Source organism: Thamnophis elegans, chromosome 10 (assembly GCF_009769535.1).
Source record: "Thamnophis elegans isolate rThaEle1 chromosome 10, rThaEle1.pri, whole genome shotgun sequence".
Lineage (NCBI taxonomy): Eukaryota > Metazoa > Chordata > Lepidosauria > Squamata > Colubridae > Thamnophis > Thamnophis elegans.
The window spans coordinates 32,855,163-32,875,472 of NC_045550.1; the positions used below are offsets into that span (position 1 = coordinate 32,855,163).

At 36.1% G+C, this 20,310-nt stretch overlaps 1 protein-coding gene across 1 annotated transcript in view; it reads right to left on the reverse strand.

The window, feature by feature from the left end:
• Nucleotides 1-543: 543 nt before the first annotated feature.
• The window catches only part of FARP2 (FERM, ARH/RhoGEF and pleckstrin domain protein 2), a 59,227-nt gene continuing 39,460 nt past the window's right edge, over nt 544-20,310 (reverse strand). Inside the window, 13 exon segments of the mRNA XM_032225659.1 lie at nt 544-1,860; nt 3,084-3,235; nt 5,026-5,133; nt 8,927-9,090; nt 9,696-9,814; nt 10,374-10,456; nt 12,274-12,363; nt 12,466-12,534; nt 13,716-13,846; nt 14,824-15,061; nt 16,393-16,471; nt 17,974-18,107; nt 18,622-18,711. Of these exon segments, the coding sequence (XP_032081550.1) occupies nt 1,770-1,860; nt 3,084-3,235; nt 5,026-5,133; nt 8,927-9,090; nt 9,696-9,814; nt 10,374-10,456; nt 12,274-12,363; nt 12,466-12,534; nt 13,716-13,846; nt 14,824-15,061; nt 16,393-16,471; nt 17,974-18,107; nt 18,622-18,711 (1,548 nt within the window). The 3' untranslated portion in view covers nt 544-1,769.

The following is a 20,310-nucleotide window of genomic DNA, read 5'->3' on the forward strand; positions in this document are numbered from 1 at the left end:
AGGGTTTGCTGTTGCCATGTATCATTCGTAAAATCCTATCAACTATTAGAAAGCCCAAATTATGCATGATTGATTATGAGTGAAGCATATTTAAGAGATCTATAATAGTTTATTTCCAAAAACAGACTAATAAATAAAGACAGAAGATATAATGAATGGCCATTATGTTAAATAAATCTTTAGGTATTTGCTTCTCATCAAGAAAGATGACAGAATTTTCCCTTTTCCCTCTGTGGGAAAGAACCCCCAATTTTATATAGTTTTTGAATCAATTCCATGAGTAATGAACTGAATCAATTTTTTTTTTTGCAAAGTCCTATTTTCAGCCTCCCACATTTCAAAATACCAAGTTTAAGATAACATTTCACCCCACACTTTCTCCTACAGTACATCACCCATCACCACATTGTTGCTCAATCTAACAGGCTGTATTAACACCAGCCCTCTGTAGCTACTTTACACTGCTACCCAAAGACAATATGTGGCTCTGTGCCATGTAAGAAACAAGGAGCCTTTTTGCTAGGGTAGGTTTTTTCATCTTCACTGAAACATATCAAATAGATCAGGGCTGTTAAACTCCTGGCCCGCAGGCCAGATGCGTCACATGTTGGCCACGCCCACGCTTGGTTTAGCGAAGGGAAAAACGTCCTGATAGTCACATGACGTTGTGACCATGTGAGTTTGACACCCCTGATATAGACAGACACATTAGCTTTGCTTTCATGGCATAGGACAAGGGCAGCAAGTTACAGGAGACAACTGTGAATGGCATATCTGTTATTTTTGACTTGTAGCTGTGTGATATTTAAATTAAATGAACTATCATAATAACAGAACGTTGTATACATTTGAAGTTATGCCTGTTCCAGTTTTACATTGTAAATAATTTGCATTTATTTATTCCTTTGAATAAAAATTCATTAGTACTTTGTTATTTATCCATAATTAGTGGTCATAAATACCCAGCCTTCTACTGCTTCAGATTTTTTTAAAAAATATTGATTCTGTTCAGACATGCAGTGGCAGGCATTTATTTCTGCTGCAAAGGAAATAGGGTATTTTTTAAACTGACTTTCCTATTCCACCAGGGGGGTCCATATTTATAATTCTAAGAAAGAAAATAGAAGAACATTATTCAAAAGCCATGAAAAGCACATAGATATAGGAAACCAGTGGGAACAATATCAGGACACAGGGAGCTCAAAATATTAACTGCAGTGATACAGACATGATTTCCTTTGTATCAGAATTAACTGCATGCTCTGAGCAAAATTTCCAGTCAATTTGCTTGCTTCAAAAAAACAACAACCATTGTTATCAATTTTGGAAAATTAAAATTTATGTTGCTGGCAATTTTTAGAACTCTCCATTTTACTGCAAGTTGAAATACCATACAAACAATGTAAAGCTAGCTTGCAAAATATCTATTTGATGTGCAAGTTGCACAAAGATTGTTACTAAATACAAACTAAACATTCAAAGGTTCTAGGAAATCAATTCAAAATCACAAGATTTCAGACCAGCCAAACACTTCCAATTATTCTATTCATATAAATAGAAACAACAACATTGAGCCATACATAAATCCAGCACCCATGTTTTCTCTTTGGATTTGAGTTCGGTGGGAGTTTAGTCCATGTTTCATACTACAGTAAAATTGACCACTGTCTACAGTAATTGAGGTCTCCTTTGATTGTTGCCAGTCAAATTCCTGTCTTCGACCAGATTGCTGCACATAATTTACAACAGAGAGCCAGCTCTATCTTTTTTCAGTTTATGTTACTTTCCTTTTCATCCTTTGTGGTCAGAAGACTGGATCTTCCAGGAGAACTTGTGGCTCTCTTTATTACTTCCACCCACCTGATGAGAAAAGCAACATCCAAAGGTTTAATTAGCATTTAGGCCATGGGAGTTTGACTCTTGTACTATGTAGTAGCTTTTCATAGAGCTATTATTGTGTTATCCTTTTTACTGTCTTACTGAAAAGAACAGCTACAATAGTATTACAGCTGTTCACTTCTAGGGGCAGAGCATAAGATAGAGAATACAAGGATGAAATGGCAGTATTTTTAAAAGTACCCAGGCAGTACTCTCTATTATTAATGGCAGTAGCCTCTAAAACAGGGCTGTCAAACACATGACCTATGGGCCAAATGTGCCACACACTGGCCACAGCCACACCCAGTTTAGCAAAGGGTGGGGGGGGAGTCACGACACCGTGATGACGTGAGTTTGATCCCCTGCTCCAAAAGGATGCAAATGACCAGCTGTCTGCAAGGAATATAAATCCTTCCATTTCCCACTATCCTATCAGGGTTGAAGAAGCTTCTTGGATGAGAAGCGAAACGTCTTCAAAAGAAAACAAAGTTCAGTTACCTCCTAAAAAAGTGCCTTTGGGACAACCACGACCTGGATGACTGAGAATCTCTACAGACAATTAATGGCAATATTATTTATGAACAAGAAATAAGTAATAGCTACTCACCCCATTCTAAAATGCATATTAAGTCATATTAAAAAGAGGTCCTACGTTGGAGAATATTTGGAGAATTCTACATAGAGAATATTTTTTTAAACTAATCTAATTTTTATACTGGCTCTCAATGCTTTTACAATTTCATATTACCCAGCACATATTGTCTAAGAAAACTGCATTTATTTGATACTTTCAATATTTTATCATCTCCCCTACCTTTTTTCTTTTAATTTCTTTTGTTATCAATAATGTAGAATTTTATATACATATTCAATACATAAATACATGTATGTACAGTTATGTTGGTCATAGAATGTAATAAGGTTTACTATTATTACATATTTAACTGCTCCTACGGGTTTTGACAATGTGCATTTGTTCAATTTCTACCTCTGCATAGAACATTTCTGCATTTATTGGATTCAGACCAAATTTGCACCAGCGGAATCTCGCATCTTTTATATGTTTCTCTTCAGTGATTATCAAAATGGCTGTATAAAGCAGGACTCCATTTCTTAAAGTAGATATACAGGCTAATATACAGGTACTCCTAAAATAACAACTTGGGGTAATCAGTTCCTTGAATAGATTTTGATCACTTACTTACCTTTCAAAAGTATACTTGCTCTCAGCCCTGAAGAAGTAGACATGAGACTTAAACTGCAGCTTGAAGACATAATCTTTCTGAATGCCATCTGCCTCTGTGGGCATGTTGATTGTGTAACCAATAAGTGGTAAACTCGCCAGTGGAAAATCATCCTGGAAATTATTTATTTATTTATTTATTTATGTATTTATTTATTTATTTAGGGGATTCTGTGCTACTCTTTAACAAGCATAGAATAATTTATAAAGTTATAAATAAAATAATGCCACATCATTTAAAGAATGCATATGAAAGGTATAACTCAATTTCTTAACTACAGATAAATACAGATAACCAAATTAGTCCATGGGGGGGGAGGGGAAATCCACAGAATATAAAATTAGCCAACAGATTGCTATCATTCTAAATCATAAGATAATGTGTGATTCTACAATGATAACTGCCATCATACCTCACTTTTGGCTAAGCTGCTGGAAGCTGAGTGTAATCATATTTGAGGGATATTTGGAAGGCCACAGGACTTATCTGGGCTATATTACTGCAAAGGCGGGGTGGGGGGGGGGGGACACAGCAAGCTATTTTGGTCATGAGGTATGAGTTTTGTACCATATCTGGAAAGACCAGTCTAATTAAGTTGGAAATTCCAGTTCTTTGAATTGGCCTTACATGTATATATAAAACTTTGAGGCAATAAAATTAACAATCATCAGTTAAATATTCACATATAAGAATACTTCATTATTCATGGGATTATAGTCTAACATAGCCATGGAGATCGAAACTTTTACACACCATTGTATATTGCTGGATGTTTCACATGGTAAAACTACACAACTTTCTCAACTTCAAAAAAGAACCAAAATTACAAAGGCAACACTTTGTGCAAATATGTGTCATTCCCTGCAGAATCATTATGGGCAGCATAGAAATTGAACTGAATGAAATAAAATCAACTCCTCTGCTGTGCTCTTAGTTTATATGAATTAAATTTGGAATTTTTTTAGATACCGGCAACTATTATGGTTGGTTGCATATCATCCAGATGCTTAGACAGGATTTCATATTTTTATCCCCTTATCAAGTTCACCCTGAGGATCCAGGATAAGCACATGTTGTTTGATATTAGTATTCTCTGTTCATGATAATGTGAAGTCACAGTTCCATGTTTTTTAGCTGACATTGGCCTTCAGACACATGTTCCTCCCAAGAAATAGGATGATGTAGCAGATAGCCGTAGTACATGCACAGATCCAAACACTGTTTGTCTTTTGCAACAGACAGACAGGAGTTTTGTCAATGTTCAAGATTTTTTGGTATGGTTATCAGTGTTTCTCTTGTATTCAGCTGTTTCCAGGTACTGCAGTGTCAAGCATTCAGACTTTTTCATCTTTCTTACCAACAAGTCTGGAGAGTTATGTGGCAGTGCTTACTATTATTCTAAATACAAAAATGTTAAATCACAGCTGCCAGTTCTTTAATTGGTGTTGGCCTTCATACATATTTTGGCCTTCATACACATGAAAATCCTCTATCCAAGAACCAAATTCTTGCAATAATGCAATGCAGCATAACATGCTGTATTTGATACATTATGTTTGGGTGCTGGTTTTAGTTCTTTGTGCACTGCCCAGAGTCACAGCTAAATAAATAACATTTACTCTGGAGGAAGTAATGTGCAGAAAATAGTTGGACCTAAGAACACTTCAGATGGCTAGGAAATTGAGTTAGTGGCTGAACGAATACTCTTAAATGGCATATGGATCAGAATTGCTTGTCAAAAAGTGCAAAATTGTTTACAGATCACATCATAGGTGATTGATCACCTATGAAGACACAGAACTATGTGCATATACGTATGATCATTATGTTATATGGGTCACCAAGTCCTCCCTCTAGCATTCCAGTATACTTTCATCTTGAAAATGTGCAACTTTGATCTTACCTGGTGTGTTTTGTAAAAGAACAGGCAGAAATTTGTAAAAACAACCCACAGCTTCTGCCAACCATTACTATTTTTGAACTTCCTCAGCAGATACCCTGATAGCTGGTTCTACAAAAGAGAAGGAGAAATAATATTGTGAGATACCACAGTAAACGTTCATTGATTTTGTAGTTTAAAAATAAACTGCTATTCCTGATTCTCCTAGGCCAAGAAATGTTACATAACATTCATTGTGAACAATTGATTTTTGTATCACCAATTTCTTCGTTCACAAGGTTGCTTCTTTCCTGCTTACATGTATTAGCTTCTAATGTTCAAAGTGAGATATTTATATGGAGAAATGCATGAAAGATAAGATGTGGGTTGTGTCTAAGTTTTTCGTCTTTTTGCGATCCTGTAATCTCTTAACTTGGGATAGAGTTGGGGCGATTGAATGGAGCTGAGCATTTACTGGCCAGATGCCCTTCCTGCCTTATGTGAAGTTTCTAACAGATACTTTTTCTTTGCACCCTCGGAGAGAAACATCTGCCACTACCTAGGATTCAACTCTCAATCTTCTGAGTGGGAGAAGAGTGTCTTCAACACAAGGCCACCACACCACTCAGGATTGAGTCTAACTTTGAAGAATGACAAAACAGATTAAGTCTGCCTTTCTCAACTTAGTTCCTATGGACGTACTGAACTAGAAATCTCAGAATTCCCAGCCATCTCATTGTAGTTCAACATCTCAAGTGTAACTGGAGAATGTCACATTGGGAAAGATTACCCTAAGGTATATTACTGTTAATATTACTTTTAATATTCATATTAAAAAGTGTATATATGAATACCTTCCCAATATCAAGATGTATTATGAATTTCCTTCTTAGCCAGGATAGAATAATAACCAATGACAATCCCAATAAAGTAACCACTGCTGTAGTTATTCAAACCATCTCTAGCCTTGGTTTCTTCAGTTAAATCTTTTCCCCTGGCCTCTTAGTTCTTACATCATGCAAAGAACTAAACAGAATCTGGGTAAGGAGACAATATGGTAAATAGACTGAGAAAAAACACAGAGTAAAAAAAGTAGAAGGCAAAGCTATGCAGAGTAATTTACTCTACTCCCCAAAGCACCATTGGCAAAGAAGTCTAGTTTGTTAGGAACAAAATTACAGCATTAATTAAATATATCTAAAGCAATTTTCTGGAATCTGGCATTGTTGAATTACAATTGCCAGTACCCAATGTGCTATACTGGTGGCAGACGTAATTTAACATCTGGAGGGCTGCAGGGAAAGAATTAAAAAATAGCAAGACGTGTGTGTAAATGTGCATATAATCAACAAAACAATTAATTGCTCTGGTTTTCGGAAAACAAATGATTTCTTACCATTGGCTCAATATTCTAGATCTTTTGTTGCTTCATACTAGTAGAGTGTTTCAGAGAGAGAGAGAGAGAGAGAGAGAGAGAGAGAGAGGGAAAGAGAGAGAGAGAGAGAGAGAATAGTGGTGGGGTAAAAATATATCTGCCTGTTAAGATCGAAAGAAGCAGTTTACCTGAATCATGCACAGATAATCAGACAGAGATAGACTCTGGTTCCGATACCAGCAAACATGGGTGATTGTGTTAGGCCGATGAGTCTGGCCCAGTAAATAGCGAGGAGGAAGCTCTGGAGAAACAGCAACAGAGTAGCAAACTGAGCAGAGGAAGGCAGTGCAAAGCAGAAAAGGGAAGGAAAAAAAAATAGAATAAGTAAGGGTGATATCTGAAAAGATCATTAAAATAGCATGAAAGGTAAAAAAGTAAAATAAATGATTTGAAGATGTGTGAGGCTCATGGATGATGCGTCTTAAAATCAGCAGTGCAAAGAGATCACAAGGCTTTAATGAGAAAAGAAGATTAATGCATTTACCAAAGCAAAATGTTAGTTAGAATTAGTGAGTGAATATGATTGTACATTTATAGTTCCACAGTCAGAAAGCTGATTTCCTTCACAGTGGGCAGTGAAGGCTAAATATCTACTTATTCATGCTGGCTGGGGAATTCTGGGAGTTGAAGTCCACACATCTTAAAGTTTCCATGGTTGAAAACACTGATCTACATTTATTGCTATTTATATTCCTATCCTTCTTGAGTGAATGCTGTCAATCAATTATTAAATCCACTGTAGCTGTTCACACAAAGTTGTATAGAAACATCCTAAGTCTGGGAGTTTTATCCCTGAATCTACTTTTGTGCATACGACCGCATTCACTTATCTTTTATTGAAAACTAAGGCATCCCCCCCCCCTCTCTCTCTTTCTCTCTCGCATTTGTGCTGATAAATAAATAAAGGGAGACTAGTATAGATCTATTTCAATCTATTTAGCTCTCATCAGCTAGTCATATCCCTACTGGGATTCGAACCTGGGGTGTTTTACTTGTTAGGCAGTTGCATTAGCCTCTAAGCCACAAGCTCTCCTCCCTTATCAGCTCAGCCAAAGAAATAATTAAGTGTTATGTCAAAGCACCTGGTATATCCAAATATAGGAGGGAGCATACTGCTTCCCTTTTGCCTTTCAGCTCCACCCTAGGAGCCTTCCAGGCAGAAAACCATTTTTGTTTTGCATTTGTGCTGATAAATAAATAAAGGGAGACTAGTATAGATCTATTTCAAGATATCAGCACAAATGCTCCTAGGGTGGAGTTGAAAGGCAAAAAGCTGTTCTGATTCCCATTCTGAGTTTGTTCCATGAAAGAACTTCCTTTCTCTAGCAAGAACCTCTGCCAGGTTATACCACCCTCCAGGCCTTCCGCAAAGCCGTTAAAACCTGGCTGTTCCGACAGGCCTGGGGCTAAAGAGCTGTTGCCCCCGTCTCGAATGGTATGACTGTTGTGTGTTTTTAAATTATGTATTGTTATGTTTCGTCTTTTATTTTTTGTCTGTACCCCCCTTCCCTGATTTGAATTGTGAGCCGCCCTGAGTCCCCTTTGGGGGGAAAGGGCGGCATATAAGTATAATAAAATCAATCAATCAATCAATACTATTCCCTTATATATTCTATGAAAAAGCATATACCAAAAAGAAGGTACTACCATACAGAAAGAGCAGAGGCTCTGTCAGAAGAATTGAATATGTTTGCTATGTCTTAAAAAGAAGTAGTGACAGATTATAGTTTTATAACTCTTAAAATGCTGAGGACATATGTTATCTTGAAGCACAGATCACTCCTTCCAAATAACACTTGTTAGGGGACATTTTATGAGAATAGGACATTTTGCAAATCTAAGTTTGTCCATAATTCAAGCACAAGCAAATGCACAGAAGAGATACTTCTGGGACTGTAAATAATGGAAATACTTAAAAAAAACTTTTCAGTTAAATAGAATGGTAGGAGGACATTTATGTGAAAGAGCTCCAGAGTATGCCTGCCTGTCAGTGCCATAACTTTCCAGAAGCTGAACACAATGAGAAGAAAATTAATCTAGGGGGAGAAATCACTCTTAAGAAAGGACATAATTAAAAATGGGAAAGAGGATACAAAGAAAAAAATTATTCCCAAAGGAGAGACAGGAGAGGAGCAACCTCAATTTTATTGACTGTTCCAATATAAGGTCCCTTCCCCTTAGAATAATGACTCAGAATAAAATCACTATTGAAGAGTTGGAAAAAATTCTAGAGGTTGGATTTTACCAGCTTTCCTTATTTGTTTTCATTTTAAAATCTTTCCTCAAAGCACTACTTTGTAATGGAACATGCAGAGGTAAACACACCACAAAAATCATATTGCAATCAATTTTGTTTTCATATGGCCATTGAAATTACTGAAGGCAATGAAGAAGATGAAGGTTAAAAGCAAATGCATGTATAGAGTTAGAGAAACCAGCAACCAAGACAGAGTGGTAAGTGAAAGTGATGCGTGAACTGCTGCTGGGTACCTCGACGGCCACACTGTGATCAGTCATGGAGACACTGGTATTGCGGTACCAACAGACATGTATGGTAGTGTTGGCCCGGTGGTGGCTCTGTCTGTCCAGGGAGCTATGAGAAGAATGAATGTCCTCTTCGGACTCCTGCTCTAGAGAAACCTCATCTGAGGATCCTGAAGGAGGAGAAGGGAGCAAACATTTAAGAGACTGTGGTACATGGATAAGGATAGTGACAAAAATCTCTTAAGGTCTCTCTCAAAGGTGTTATTCATCAGTTAACTCTGTTTCTAGCATCCATGACCTTTGCAGTTCAGAATGTTTTGGAACTGATGATACTTTACTGTTATTATAGAGGAAGTCACAACTTTGTAATCAACTTGGCTGGATCAGATTTTCAGTGAGGAAAGTATACGTAGAAATTATATAACAATGCTATAGTTCTTGAGATGTCATATAGGATCTCATACCTATAAAATAAGTCAGTCAGGAGTATACAACTCTAAAAAATCTATTTTGTGGCTACTGTAAAACTGGGTTCAAAGGATAGCTACTTTTAATACAAATAATGGAGAAAAAAAGATCACATACCACAAAATTCATTACCAATATTTAACGGCGGGAAGTTCTTATTTGCCAAGACTGACGTTATCCGGAGCGGATGAGAGGGCATAGTTTACTTAGCCAAAATATTTTTTTAGTTGTTATTATTGTAGTCCTATTATTGCTGTCCTAATAAAGCAGGCACAGTACTATCATAAATCACAAATATGGGACTTACTGTTAGAACGGTTGGATAGAGAATTTTCAAGGAACATGCCCGATTTCTCAACAGTTTTCTTGGCCATTTCAATTGCCATATTCAAGTCCTCCAACCATTTCCCCATTTCCAGACGAGTGCTGAGAAGCACAGATAAAACATTAAGCATCATGTGTTCATAGATAAATTGTAATGTATTTTATATTTAAAAGAAACACAGCTTATTATCCAGTATATAGAACATTTTTCTCCCTTTTCATAAAAAAGAAAAATACTGGAATACTGCTAACATCCTGACTACTCCAGAAATCCTGCCATAATCATTTTATATTCAAATATAACTATTAAAAATCCTACTTTGAAACACTATCACAATTTCAATATTTTTTTCCAATTCTTCTGAAACCTGGAGGTAACCAAAGGAAGAGAGGGAACAACAATCATATTAGCAAATCTCAAAATTTAAGGTGCAGGATGAAATTTATTTCCAAGGATGTTCCTCCAAGTAGAAACTTTATCTCAATGCATCCACTGTCATGACTTGGAGAAGCATGAAATCTGAGTCTTCTTTGCATAATCTGGAACAGAGTTGGGATGGTATATGCCTGTATTCTCTGTGCATGCAGACATATTCATTTAGAACTATCAACGTATATATCCCTTTCCTGGCACCAACAATCTTACTGAGCAACTTCTTACCTTGCTGCCACTACTACAGTTTTTTGAGCTGAATAGATTGTGAAGCAATGAGGGACAGACCATTCATTTTCACTCTCTTCCACCTGTAACAACAGAAACATGCCTGGTCACTCAATGGATAATGGCATGTGTTCTGAATTAAAAGAAATGGCATGAAAACTGTGGCAATCTATCTATCAGCTATTTTTTAAAAGCGCTGTTAATTTCATGGCCATTTACTTTCTAATTAAGGGTCTCAAACTGTAATGTTAAGAGGGAATGACCTTGGGCGACAGTGTAACAAGACAAGGGACTGGTCAGATAAAGGGCAGCTTAGCTCACAGGAAAGGGAATGGGGGAGAGAAATACTTTCGGATCTGCAAGTTTCTGTTAATGTCTCTTTATAATAAAGTAGAATTAGCTCATCTGATTTTGTTTCTGGTCTATCTAGTAAGGCTGACACAAACTCTTATTATCATGTGGCTTAATGAGGAGTACTGTACAGTAGAACCTCTGGTCACAACCATAATTCGTTCCATAAATTTGGTTGCAACCCAATTTAGTCGTAACCCAAACCTAATTTTGGGAATTTGACGCTTACAAAAAAAATGTTGCAGAAGGGGAAATTGGCTGCAGGGGGTGTGTGTGTGAACTTTTTGGTCAGAAACAGATTTGGTCGTGGTCAGAAGTGTTCGTGACCAGAGGTTCTATTGTACTTCATTAGCCTGACATCCACAATAAGGAAACATTTTCCTACATTGATACAAAAGCCTCTAAGCAGCATCAAAAAGACTATTGCAGAGAATCACAAAACTACACATTCCTTTATCTGTTGCTTTTCAGTGTTATTGCTACTGCTGACTGATTAGTAATAAATTGACCAACAATGTGGCCTCATACCTTTCTGAGTAGTGGTGCTGACCTCAACTAATGACAAAAGAACCTGACCATTTTCTGGGCGACAAACAAGATGTGTAAAGTGTGGTGTGATAGAACAACTGCACGTGCATTGCAACGAACCTAAGCAACTGAGATTAGGGTTACACAGGAATAGGAGGAGATTTAAAGGTACAAAAGAACATTCATGACAGGAGGTTGACATTCATTCTGGATAGGAGAAATGTGGCTTTTGCATTGAGGAGCAGCAAAAATGCTTTCCCTCTTGCTCCTACTACAGCCAGCCCCAGGTTGTCAGTCCTTTCTTTGATTTCCCCAGAGCTGTGAATATGCCTTCCATGTACAATATGCTCCTTCGTTAACCTAAGTGAGGATTCATAAGCTGTTGCCCTACTTCTGGCTCTCCTGCTGTATGAGAACAAGGCAGGATTCATGAATGACTGAACTCAATGACATACTTGGCCTGTAGCCCAAAGTTTGAGACCTCTGTTCTAAAGGGTAAAACTAGTAGCTACAATTACATTGCCACTTCAATAGGTCTAAACATAGCAGTCCTATTTGTCTTGCTTACTACTTACCGGAGGATCCAGGACTATCAGCTGAAAATCAAACATAAACATAGAAAAAAGTTCATTGGAAAGTAAAAGAGCATGCAATGTCCAGGTGTGGGAGTAACAGAAATAGCAACATCCACGTAGGTGTACAAAGAACAGCATCACAATAAGTTCATCCATAGTTACTTATTTGTTCTGACACCAGAAAATTGACAAAGTTTGCTCTTCTATTTCATACAAAAATTATAAGAACATCAAAAAAAAAAAAAAAAATTCAGAGCCACCAGGAATATCCAACTGACAATTGGTCATTGATTTATTTATCTCATTTGTTTATATCCCATCTTTGTTATTTTTACAAATAACGTAATAGTTAAAAATAATAGTTTAATAATTATAATGAAAATGTGTACATTAAAAGAGAGATCATACTATCTTATGGTATGGCAGCTGTATGAAGAGCTACTTACCAGCATCCCATGCAGAGGGAGATGTCCTCGTATTTTGAACTGATTGGTCCCTGTTACACCTTTACTTGTATACAGCAATGTATCTGAAAACTGAGACAAGCATTTTTGTTTGTCAAACCTTTCTGTCTTTTAAAAACAACCTCTGATTACAGTTGTGTTTTGTGACAGCCTTGAGCAAAGATATCAACTCACCAGAAAGAACATCCTTTGCTGTAAGCCCTTTTTGGTAAGTTTGTACAAACAACCCTCTCGAATAAATTCCTGTGGAACAATTGAACAAGAAAAATTGACTCCAATGGTCCTCGAATAACAATGACTCAATAACAGTTCAAAGTTACAACAGTGCTGAATTAGTGGTGGTTACAACTGATTGTCAGAATTTCAGCTATCTCAATACTCCCACAGTCATACGACCACTATTTGGATGCTTGGCAACCAGCTTGTACTTATGACAGTTGTAGCATCCCATGGTTATGTGATTGCAATTTGCGACCTGCCCTACAACTGTCAGGGAACTGACAAGTTTTTGAAAACTCCAAGTGAGGTTCTACATATACCAATATGAGTAAACTACAAAGTGAAGAATGTACCTTTCTTAAAATTGATCAGGTCTTTGCGTTCATTTTCTATGGAACATAGCACTTTACCAATTTACATTCATATCTCAGTAATGTATTAATGCTGTCTTATAGTATAATTACCGATTTTACATAAATTTATATCAGAAGATCGGAGCAGTTTAAAATTATTTGCCTTTGGCAAACTGGCTTCTGAACATTCTGGTATCACTAAGATTTGGTTTTATTATGACTAAAGCCTTTGAATTTTTTTTTATTTTGGTAACGTTTTTTTCGGTTCAATCATATTCAATATTTTGATAATATCTGGGAAAGTCTCTGCAATTTTCTTGGCAAGGTTTTTCAGAAATGGTTTGCCATTGCCCCTTGCTAGGGTTGATGGACAGTAACTGGCCCAAGATCATCCAGCTGGCTTTGTGTCTAAGGCAGGACTACAATTCATGGTCTCTGGTGCCGTAATCAAACTGGCTCAACATTTAACATAGGAGTGCTCAATATGTCCCCAAAGGAAGCAAAAAAGAAGCATGAAAGTAGACTTCATTAGTTCCATGCAGTCATTAGTTCCATGCTGGGTCTCATTGCCTCTGCCGACTAACATGGAACAAAATATTAAAATAATATTCTTGATATCTTCAACATGAGCCTTTCTCAGAATAAGCTTAAAATGTGTTAGAAACATATTTTAGAAGGTACATGTGAGTATAATTTCAAAATTTCTACTTTAGCAACACTTTAGCCTAAATTAACTCTAAAGTAACACAACAAATGCCTAAAACAAGGATATAGGATATAAGTAAGTAGCAAACCAATTCAAAATACTGTATAAAAACAAAGAAGATGTTAACACAGAACAGAACTGATTACCCTTCCAGGTGCTATGAGATTATCAGTGCCAAGAAGATCATGCTGTAGCTCTATTAGCTTCTGGAAATTCTCCAACCGGATCAAACTGTTTTGAAGTTGCGATGTCATGTCTGCAATTTCCTTCAGTGCATCTACAGAATTATCAAAAAATACCCCACCCAAAGGCAAACAATCAGAACATCAAGGATGAATTTACAGCATACTTTATCATCAGTAGATCTATTTTAAAAATTCAAATTTTCTCTGAATTAAACATGCAAACCTATAAAACCTGAGGATTATTGAGAAACATAATTCTGAGATATTATTTTTACCTGCATACTCAAAATGAGCTTGTTTACATTTACATGGTCCTCAATCTCATATAATGACTCTCAGGGGCTCACAACAATCCATAAATCATAATTTAAAACAATCATCTCCAGATACCAGACCAAATATCCTTACAGCTCAACTCTCATCCTAGTCCATTGCTAGGGGGGACACGGAGACAGGTCTTCACAGCGCTCAGGAAGACTTACAGGGTTAAGATCCCCCTGATCTCAGAAGGGAGGCTGTTGCAAAAGGCCAGGTCAGCCACTGAGAAGGCATGCTTCCAAGGTCCCATCAAAATGCGAAATTCAAGGGAAAGAACCTGGAGCACAAACATCATATCTAACTTAGTAGGATGGGCAGATGCTCTGAGAGAGAGGCAGTTCCAGAAGTAAGCTGGCCCTGTGCCTTGTAGGACTTTAAAGGTGATAATCAGCACCTTGAATTGCACCCCAAAAGCAACTGAAAGTCAGTGCAGTTCACACAGCAGTGATATTACTGGGTGAACTGCTCGGTCCCAAAACTGTGTGAGCTGCTGCATTCTGTACCAATTGTGGCTTCCCCATGTAGAGCACATTGCAGTGATCCAAACAGATGACTAAAAATGAGTGACTGTTAGGAAGGTGTTAAACTGTATTCTATTATTTTTTATTCAGAGATTCAATTGACAAAATTGAATGAACTAATTGTCTAGCCATATTATTTCACCAACTTAATGTCAGTTGCAACATAAAATAAGAAAACAAAAAATGTCAGCTAGATGCTTTTGTAACCATTTGCTTAATATATTACTCACTCCTGCAATCAGTGTAGTCTCGATGATCAGCTGGATAGTGTTTACAAAGTCTTCCCAAGATCAGCTTGTAGTACATTATCCGGTGGATAGGCTTGAGCAGGAAAGTGTTAAGGGGCAAATAGCAAACTCTTTGGAGTTCAAATTCCTTATAAACTATTTCCAGTTTCTTAATACGCTTAGTTGCTTTCTCAAGCTCCATTAAGACTTCATCATGTTTTTGCAGGTAGTTAGTAAATTCCTATGGAATCACAGAAGATGCAGCTATAAAGATGTATAAAAACCATGTAATCTCTTTACCTGAAATATTCAATTACTAAAGAAAAAAAGAATACTTCTTTAAAAAATTGTCTGCAACAATTGTCCACTTACAATAAATCTTTAGAAATGTGAATTCTATCTTTGTACAAGAGAAAATATTAAATAAATTTTGTGAAAGGTTCGGAATCTCAATAAATATATGAATGAACGATGGAGATTTTGCAGCATAAAATTCATCAGAGAATACCAGAATTTGCTGTATCTTAGAATGACTATAGCATAAGGTATATTTAATTTTCAAAGAAGTAATATATGATTTTATATGACCATATATAATTATAATTTTATCTATATATATGTAGCATACAGATTAATTTTTTAGACAAAGCCTGTTGATACTTACATTTTTCTATTGTAAAGTAACAATATCTAAATTTCATGAATGAAGGCAAATATACGTGTTCTGGAACAATGTTGCAGGATCTAATGTGGGTCAGTCACCAATATGAAAGATTTAATCTTCTGAGCTTTCGTACTCGTGCTGGAGTGTATCCTCGGGGAAGTTCTCTCACACAAAATGTGTGCTTTAGGCTATACTATGCATAATGTTTATGTGGTGCCTGGTTGTGTGTGGCTTTTTAGTTGTTGACTGGGGTGTTCATGGCTGGCTATTAGGTTGTTGGCTCTTTCTTGTGCTGTCAAGTCCTCACCTCATAAGTACCTGATAAGTTGGTGGTAAATCAGCACTCTTGTTCAGTGATGAGGGGCTCGTTTCCCAGGTTTCAATCATTTCCCTGGCTATTTTTGTACCTGCTCAGCCAAGAATCTTAGTAGCTCGAAATTGAATGTATGTCTTTATTTATTGCAATATGAGGCTACCAATGAGTTTGGATCTCCTTGTCTGATTGCTTTTTTGTGTTCTTGCAACCTGTTGATTAGCTTTCTCCCTGTCTGTGCTATATAATCACAGGGACAATCCATGCAGAGGATCTGGTAGATTACATCAGAAGTATCTCCCACCACCAAGCGATCTTTACAATGCCATGCACAGCCAGGAACCATAAAAATACTATACATAGTATAGCCCAAAGGACAAATTCTGGTGAGAGAGAAGTTCCCAGAGGGAAGCATGAGTCTGAAAGCTCAGTGACCAGTCCAGGTTGGATTTTGCAGTATCTAAATTTCCTATATAGAATTTGCCATTTTTATCATTAAGACACATATTAAGCACCGTATTAATGAGAATGGTGTGTGTGTGTGTGGGGGGGGGAGAGCACACAAGATTTCTCTGAGTTATAGATACTTCCATACCTTCAATATTTGCATATTTCTCAGCATGACATCTCCAATCCGCTGATAATCTCCTTTACCAGAACTTGATCGGCCTTCCCTTCAATTGAGAGAGTGAAAAAGTCAGCTCTAGGGAAAACTGAGTCTAAAATTATTGTTCAAAGACAACCAATAAATATAATAGCTCTTCTTCAAAACTAATAAGATACCCACAATAACTTTGAAAAAAACTGTAACTTGTTTGCAGTAATTTCTCAGCAGGTTAATCATTCTTCTGCTTTGTAGTTCAATCTGAATATATGAGCAAGAAAGTCAAATCTCCCAGAAAGGAAAAAGAACTAGATACTGCAATGCATTTTGAAGACCAGTTCCTTTTTCAGTGATATGTTCATTTGGACACTTCTGGAAAGGAGATATAGTCTACTTTCCCATTCAGAATTGTGAAAATCTCTCTGAACTCACCAAAAATTATCCCTGAGCAAAGACTTCTCTGAAATCTATTAGACATCTTGAATGATTGAAACTCAGCAAGCAATATTTTATCTAAGCCCTTGTGAGTCTCTCTTCATATTTAATCTATTGTCATTTATTTTATACCTCATGATGGAATGTTAAGATGTAATAAAAAATTTAAAAAAGGAAAATGGGCAAATTGTTAACATAATGTTATCAGCTAAATTCAACATTTTGAATAAGATATATAAACAAACAAGAAAAAACAAGAAAATGGACAAAAGAATAAAATACAAATAGATAAATGGATAAAGTATATGGGGTGAATCTGACAATGTTCTTTCAGCAAAATTCATTATTGCATATTTATACTACATACAAATGCTGTATCTATATGAGCATGCAGTCTTTGACTTGTTCAGTTTCTGAATCCTACTTCACCAGCAATTTATAAATAAGGCCCAGCAGATATTTTAACTTTCATATTTATAAGTTTTGCAAATTCACTCAGGTTTCTAATTATTCAAAGTATTTGCCCTTCTTGCTGCCATTCTTTCAATGCTATGTTATTCATTTGAAGATACTACAACCAGTTATGTACCATATTCCTTCTGATTTTCTGAAACCCCTCTGGTGAACTAATCCATTATGAATTAAAAGGCTCAAAAGATTTCATCCTTCTTATTAACTATCAGATCTTGCCATCTAAACAAATCATTATTTTTTTCCACTGAACTAATGTATTTTTCTCCTATTCTTCTTAAAAGTAAACATTTAAGTTGAAGCAAGATGGGGAATATTTTAGTTTATTGTATTCTTCCTTCAGCAATATGTTTTGTAAGATTATCAAAAATATTAGGATTTCTTTGGAGACATTTTTGACCAATTAAAATGTAATAAAAAAAGTAAATGTAATGATTTTTAAATACATCCAAATAAATGTTTCTCTCATAAATACAATAATGATTTGCTCACTGGAATGACTGCGGTCACCAAACATTTAGAGACTCTATATCATACATGATATGATTTCATAGAAAATATCGTTAGCAAACACCATTCATGCAGCCTCACAGGAAAGGAGTTTTGTTGGGTATCACAGAATTATTGAAAGCCAATTTTCATAATCAAATGACTAATAATGCTTACCAGAGTGCTAGTCTCTGCTCAAGCTCTTTCAAAAAGCCTCTATGAAACTCATAGATAGGATCTATATTGGAGAAGAATAAGGTCATGAGACCTTCAGGCATTGCGTTCTCCTTGACAACTGCACTGTGGAACCACTGCAAAAGAAAAAAAAATCAAATTGTAGGTGCTTGTATTTTAGCTATGTATTCATTTACTTTATTTCTGTACTAAAACCACTCCCACTGAAAGCATGATCAAATATTTCTTTTATAACTATGTGATCAAGTAATATGAAAGAATTTTTAAAAGCATATAGAGACATTTATAGAATATCTTAAAAATGAAACTCTACAAATCAATTTCCTATTGTGGAGAAAAAATTGCAGACCAGTGTTAGATAAGTATTCATTCACTTGCACACATCTTTTGCCTTCAAATCTGACCTGCTGCACAATCCTATAATTCCTAAAATACAATGCAACAAAAATGTATCAGAACATTGAGAAGATGGGAAGGCAGAACATTGCCATGGAATTTTGAGCATCTCTTTTGTATGAGTAACAGAGGCAGATTAAAAAAACAGAACTGATTCAAAGATATAGTATAATTGTTTAAATAGTTCTTCAGGAGAGAGGAAAAAGTTAATAAATGTAGGTTTAAATGAATTACTAGAGTTAGAACTTCCAGGTCTTTTAGGTAGGTTCGTTCAGTAGCAAGGATTTCCTTTGCAATGAAATATGCTTTGTCTGTTGGGCATTTCTGAAAGACACAAACACATTCCCAGTAAATAAAGAAGAAATGAAACATGTAGTATTACTACATTCAAATTGCTTTAACATGTAAAATGGATATTGAGATTAATAAGCCCACAGGTATGGCTTAAACTGGCTGCTTTCAATACATTTTACCTGCAACCAAGAAATACAAATGATTTTACCTAATTCACAAACGCACTACCAATGGGAGTTAAGGCTGATGAAAATGGGCACTTCCAAAACAAGGGAAAGAAGCAGGGAAGGTGAAAGATCAATCTTCCTTAGATGTTCTCCTAGAACAGTGGTTCTCAACCTGTGGGTCGGGACCCCTTTGGGGGTCAAACGACCCTTTCACAGGGATCGCCTAAAAATATGTGGAAAATATTTTCGATGGTCTTAGGAACCGAGACACCAATTTTATGGTTGGGGGTCACCACAACATGTGGAACTGTATTAAAGGGTCGTGGCATTGAGAAGGTTGAGAACCACTGTCTTAGGAAGTGTTGAGTCTTACATGGGAAAAAAACAACCACCTAGATAAAGAGATTTTCAATAGGAATGGCAAACTTCCTTAAGGTCACTATTTCTATCTGAGCCTTAAAAAATGAATCAGAGGAAACAAAATTTGATTTGTCTGGCAGTTTCTGTTCACTTTGGCAGCCATAAAGACACCCAGGTTAGATTGAATGAAATGATCCTATAACAGGCCAAAGTGAGCCTGACAGTTAATAACCTCCTTCAGGGTTTTGGTCCAAGTGAATTAGAAGTCTATATTACATTTTCCAGTGGAAAACATAACATTCCTGCCGGATTATTTTGATTTAGCTTTAGTCTGTCTTAGCAGGTTAGCATAAAGATAGAGATTTTGTTATGGGGACGTGTCTTCAACAAATGGCCATCTTAACATTGAGATAAGGTATGTATGTTTGGGAGGCCAGTATTGTACAAAATCATGCAGTGAATAATTTTCTAGTGAGTGCACCACAATATAACTATTGTATATTTTTCAATATATAATTAATTATCCAATTAGGTACTAGATCCCAACCTTATTCATCTTACTACATGATTTTGAGCAAAAGCCTTTTACACAAGGCAAAAATATAGGCCTAAATTGACCATATTCTTTCAACTCAAGATATGAGGTTTTCCATTTGTGTCCTAGGATTTTTGTCTTTTGTTCTTGAGAAGTTCACATTTATATGATGGTTATGTAATCAGTAATGTTAACAAAGATAAATCACCTAAGAGTTTTGTTGAATTTGCAAAATGAGCATTAAAATCTTGTGTAAGTCCTTACTTAACTTACATAACTGTGAGCCTTATTCTAATAGAGTCTGGTTTTGGAAAGGAATAACTGTTGAATGCATTTGCATTTTAAACTGCATTTCATTTATACATTATTATCTTCAATGTAAAAATAGCATGAGCTCATAAGATAAGAACAGGCTTTTATTGATTCCTGGCTATGAAAAGATAATACAGCATTTGTTATTTTGGGTAACTGTAGTGTACTTATTTGTCCTTAACTCTTTTGGATGGAAAACCACACAACAAAGATACCATATGCAAAGGAGCCCCAATATACTGCATCCTTTGCAGT